At 38.1% G+C, this 5724-nt stretch overlaps 1 protein-coding gene across 1 annotated transcript in view; it reads right to left on the reverse strand.

Annotated features, from left to right (window-relative positions):
* Window positions 1-410: 410 nt before the first annotated feature.
* LOC106936861 (interleukin-1 receptor accessory protein-like 1) overlaps window positions 411-5724 on the reverse strand; it is a 78198-nt gene continuing 72884 nt past the window's right edge. Inside the window, exons 3-4 of the mRNA XM_015018103.1 lie at window positions 3645-3831; window positions 411-1018 (exon numbers count right to left, since the gene is read on the reverse strand). Of these exons, the coding sequence (XP_014873589.1) occupies window positions 824-1018; window positions 3645-3831 (382 nt within the window). The 3' untranslated portion in view covers window positions 411-823. The remainder of the gene's footprint in view (window positions 1019-3644; window positions 3832-5724) is intronic.

Raw genomic sequence — 5724 nt, forward strand, 5'->3', positions numbered from 1 at the left:
CACGTCTTTGTATAGCATAAAATACATCTTCAGTGTCATCTTTAATTTTTTTTTTTCTACCTGGGAGCTGTATATGTGTGGCTGAGCGGTGGACAGTGACTGTTTTGTAACCAATAAAACAGGCCTGATTCAGAACATGTGCTTGAATAAACTGGCAATGGAGAGAAACTATTTTGCTGTCCTGTCACTTGTAATAAACGTAGTGTGCATCGCACTCTGCTGAGGATCTTTGATGAGGAAGGAGTTTACAGCAACACCTGGCTATCCTCAGCTCGTTTCCATTTCACTCATGAAAACTTTCAGATGTGAATAGAAATTTAAATAATTATATTTATAAACCGTTTAAATCAATCGGCTAAGCAGAAAAAAATAAACACTTATGAAAAAAAAAAAAAAAACATCTTTCAAAAACTTCAAACTTCACTTGTAAAAAGCAAAACATTACATTTGTAGAAAAAGATGAATGTAATGAAGTCATCCAAAATGCTTTGCATCAACCTTGGTTGTGACAGACTCCCTGACAAGCAATCTGTCACCTGCTCCGGATTCAGGCTTAAATATTTCAACAGCCTTCAGGAAAAGTGCTGAAGTGGCTCAGAGTGGATTCAACTGCTGAGCAATTAAAAAAGCTGAGAAGTCAAAAGAGGCTGTGATGCTGACTGAAAGGAATAGAGGCCAAACTATATTTTTTTACAGAGCAAAACAGTTTAAATCAAATCAGACCAAACAAATTCATGGATTTCACTGCTGCTGCCAGTGTGCAGTCCCGGCTTCAGACAATCTTATGTTTTTGTTATACGCCTCAGTTTGCTGCAGGAATAGTTCAAGGGGGAAAAGATGGAGAAATCTGGAATATTCTCTTACCTGTGACTGATAACTCGGTAGTCCTCCGAACAACAAAGTTCCCAAACGGTATTTCACAGGTGTAATTCCCAATATCATCTTCTCTCACTTCCTTGATGAACAGAGTGTCCCTCCTTCTCTCTATGGTTTGTCTCCACTGCTTTGGCTTGCAATCCTTTTGTTTGCAAATCAAATGACAGACATAAGCAAAAGTTTCAGACAAATATGGTCTATAGTTACTGTGCTGATTTCAGTTGTACTCTTTAAAATGGTTGCATCATGACCACAGTCAGAGGGAAAAGAGAACATTGTTTTAATTTGAACAAATTGGAGAATAAAGCAATTGAATTATCTACCAAAATAATAATTGATACCTTTGCATTCATGACTTGTTGTTTATTGCTTAATCATTGGCAAAAAAGATAAATATATATATATATATATATATATATATATATATATATATATATTTTTTTTTTTTAACATCTTCTCACTTTAACTATAGATAAAATTTATACTTTTGTGACCTAATTAGGAAATATTGCAGAATGAGTGATCCCAACAATGGCCAGATACATTGTCTTATTTTTATATATATACTTTTTTGTTCTGGGTAGCAAAATCTTCTCCCGGAAGGTAACAGCCTGAATGCAGTAAAAAGTGGATGCTTTGTACTTGCTAGGATAATTTTTGCTTCGTCATCCAAGCTGACATCCAGCAGCTTTCTGGCTGCTGGATGTCAGCAGAGATACGACTTTCCTCTATGTGCGCTTTTGTGTTTCTGCATGCCACAAAACCAGCAGGTAGTACAAAATGTTAAAACCTTCTCCACACAAAAACACTGTGGGCTATCTTCAGCAACAAATGAAGCCAACTTGTTTTTTTAAAGAATAGTGAGTCTGTGCCTTTCTTTCTTCAATGGAAAAAAAAGGGACCAACCCGAGTTGTTTAATTTCATTAAATTCATTAAAGGTCTTTGCAGACTATGCATTGGTGATTGTAATGTCAGATTTTGGGGATGCAATATTTAGGGGACTAAGAAAAATGAGTCTAAGAGTAATAAGGAAGAACTAGATACAAGAAATAAATATTATAAACTAAGAAGAACTGAACTAAGGTAAAACAGAAAAAAAAAACTAAGGAACACAGAATCATAATGAAAACAGAATCAATAAATCAAACTCCACAACAACTCAACAACCTGTCATGCTAACAATTTCCAATTAAAAAAAGGACAAAAAATAAATTTGAAGGCTGGTGTCTTCTGTAAAGATGAAGTGATAAACAGTGTGTAGGACAGCATGGTTCTGTGCACAGAACCCAGAGATAACTAGCTGCATCTCTCAGATCAGATGTGACTCACCAGTATCCTTTAATTTCTTTAGGTATGTTTGGTTTCAAAAACAGATCATCTGTGAAATTTGCCCTGTATGTGAGAAGCAGTGTGGTTTGATAAATGGAGCACTAATGGTAGTAAAGTTTTGCTTACATTAGCCTTTCGGTCGTTAGCTTATTGACAAGGCAGTAAGAAGCTAATTCAAAGACGGGCTATTTGTAAGAACAACTGTAGATATTAGAAAGTGATTCTGATCTATGCAAGATAAAAGTGTCGTACAAACTTCCTTCTCAGACAGTTGGGATTAAAAAATAGTCTTGAGTTGTTCGTGCAGCACAGCTAGATTTGCATTACCTTTGATGAGTTAAGCTGCATTGATTACTGACTATATACTGGCCAACTTAACCGTAGTTAAAATTAAATTACGCCATTTTGTCTGCTTAGCACACAAACAAAAGAGATCGCAAATTGGTCACAAAACTTTAATCAGTGAATTTATTTTGATGTAAAAGAGTCAGGTTGTTTGTAGACATATAAACTCTGGTTGGAAAGAAAAGAGCTGTGCAGGTTAGGTCCAATATGAAATGGACCTATAGTGTATATTTTAGGGATATTTTATGTCATTCAGTGGTTAGGGACACTAGTTCCTCAGCTAACTCCTTGAAAGATGGGAGTGACAAGCACTCAGACCAACACTCACCAGGTGGTTCAGCACACAATGAAAAACAGCCCGAAAGAGCAAAAATGATTTAATTACTCTCCTTCTGTATCTCAGCTCATGCTACCATGTAGGTAGCGAGAGGAAGGCAGGTACAGCCTTTCAGGATCAGCTCAGAGCTCGGAGATTTGGGGCCACCTGAGGCAAAGAAAACTGGGGCACAGCAGGTCCGCCTCTCAGAATTTAATCAGCCACCAGCAAAGTGAGAGCCAATAACTGGAGGGTGTGGAGCCCACAGTCATTGTCTGCTATTTTAATTTAATTTCTGCAGGAGAGCAAAGCGATTTGGCCATCTTATCCGGTGGAGTAACGTTTGATGAATTGGTCTGCGAGCTGCACCTAACAGCTCTGTCAAAGAGGCCTGTCGGACAGAGGGGTTCTGGCTGGGTCAGTTACACTCGGTGGGCTCACAACTCCTCATTAGCAGGAGGATTAGGTTTAAAACCAGAGAGCCAGATAAATGTGTTTACGTAGCAAATCAATATGCTTTAGCTGTACATTAATTATTTTGAGTTATAGAAGCTAAATGTGATAAGGTAAGGTGAGCTTATTAACCTTAGGTATGTTTGTCTTGGTCAGACAAGATAGACCATTAAATCATAAAACCAGGAATGTGCAGAGATAGATAGTAGGCAGTGCAAGAGAATCAGATCAATAGGAAGGTTAAAAATACTAATTTCTTTGAAATTATTCAAATAAAGAATAAAAGAATATTCCAATGATTCTTTAAAATAAAATGCCTCTTACCTTGTACCAAACTATTTTCGGTTCCACCCCCGGCTGTATGAAGTCCTCGATGTCTGGGCAGGTGATGTTTTTGCATTTGCTCAGTTCTGCCTTCTCAAAGAATCTCATTTTGGAGTTGTAGCAAAGGTCTGTGTCATTCTGTGCCACGATGAGGGACATGGACACCTTCATGCAGTATGTGGAGTTCCTGGAATGACAGAGTGATAAAAACCGGTTAGAGGGAGGAAGAAGGGATTATACAGAAGCCCTGAAAGGCCTGCAGAGCAAAGCTTTCAGTACTACATATTTAGTTAGCTGTGGAAATGCTGCAAGGTTCAGAGCAGTGAGTCATTAAATGTAAAAACACCTACAGGAAGAATTTTTCTTGTTTATTGATGGTACATTTCCTTCAAACAACAAATTAGTATCTACGCAATTCCAGATTAATTAAATGATTTAGTGAGTTCTGTAAACGGCACTGTTTCTTGATTGTAATTTTTTATTCTTAATGTACATTTGTTTGTTTTAACAGTGTGGAGCAGGATGTTTAGCAAAGTGACAGCTCCAGAGAACTGATGGAGCATTTTGTTTTCGTGCATTAGCCCTTTGTAGAGCCAGCTACAGTAGCAGAAAATTACCTTCTGCAGCTGATGTACTGTAACTGCTCAGGTCATATACATAAAGACAAGAATTTACAACGCGAGGCAGAGGCAGCGTAAAATGGGAGATTGCTTGTAACGCCTCAGCCTTCGAGCTTTGTCTGTGTCTAAAGATAATAGCTGGGAATCATCCTCAGTGAAAGAAATGTTTGATATTGCTGCTGAGGTAGATGGTTCATATCAAATATACGTAGAAGACCTGGAGGAATGTAATGGTTTTGTTCCTGTGCACAACAGACAAATAAGGTGTGAGGCAAGATGTTTGTTATTGAGGAAAAAAAAACCTTCCTCAATTCACCATGACGTGTGTGTGCATTTGTGCCGCAACAAATTCGGCAGAGATGATTTAAAGAGGTGTTTCTAGATTATTTTTTTACAAAGGTGTTTTCTAGCAACACAAAAAACGATTTCCACTGGATTTATGTCAAGCAGTATGTTGACAAAGGTCCAATAACTTTGATTTGCCTTTGTGCTTAAAACAATGTTCAATTTATGACGTTTATGAAGTTTGGAATGCTTTTATTTTGAAGAACCAGTAGAGTATTCAATTTTGTTGAGTAAATTGTGTCGTAATCACTTTTAGATTTCCAAAGCATTTGTTGACGATTGTTCATTTCAGAAACCCCATCAGCGCAGATACAACTATTTCTCATTTTCCTTGATCATCTGTAATCATTTTATAAGGAAAAAAAACTTGTTGTAAAACACTAAATCAATCTGAGTGATTATAGAGGTTTGTAATAATACTGATCACATCTCTTCCAGGCCAGAGTAAAGTTGGAGGCTGGAGCTGCCGCTTGAGCAGTTCTTAACGAAACATAGGAATCAATCGGCACATTGATCCACTGTAAAAGTTGTGCTATTTGAAGAAGGAGATCAGAAGCAAATGTTGTGGGTGATCGATAAATTCAATGAAAGCACCTTTTCTGTGCCCAAACAGCCTAATAAGGCTGTCACAGTTGACAAGTACTCGAGGCTGACTGCAGCAAATCCCCGCTGGTTTAAAGACCAAACAAATTGGCAGTATTTAGCGAAAATCTCACAGCTAATTTTCCAACTAAAGCTGGTTACACAAATTGAGCTGAACCAACAAACAATTACAAACATGTTAAATCCTTACATAATTGTGTCGTATTAACGGCCTTGTGGATTTAGCATCGCACATGTGACTCCTCGCTACAGTATCAGCTTTAAAATCCCTCGCCCCTCTGAACCGGCCCGCGCCGTTGGCGTCTCTTACAATACGGGCGCTGTTTTTTCGTGAAGCCCTGATGCAAATGTGACATGATGTGGAGATTATCCCAGACAACTTCCACCAGATGGACACCTGTGCAAATGAGATCCCACGGGTGTGCCCTTTTCTCTGCTAAATATTCTGGGCAGCGCTGATAAACTCATTGACTGGATGAGAAAGACAGAAAGAGAGAAAGAGAGAGAGAGAG

The sequence above is a fragment of the Poecilia latipinna genome, unplaced genomic scaffold (assembly GCF_001443285.1).
Source record: "Poecilia latipinna isolate Pla-1442-1.1 unplaced genomic scaffold, P_latipinna-1.0 Scaffold2228, whole genome shotgun sequence".
NCBI classification, from domain to species: domain Eukaryota; kingdom Metazoa; phylum Chordata; class Actinopteri; order Cyprinodontiformes; family Poeciliidae; genus Poecilia; species Poecilia latipinna.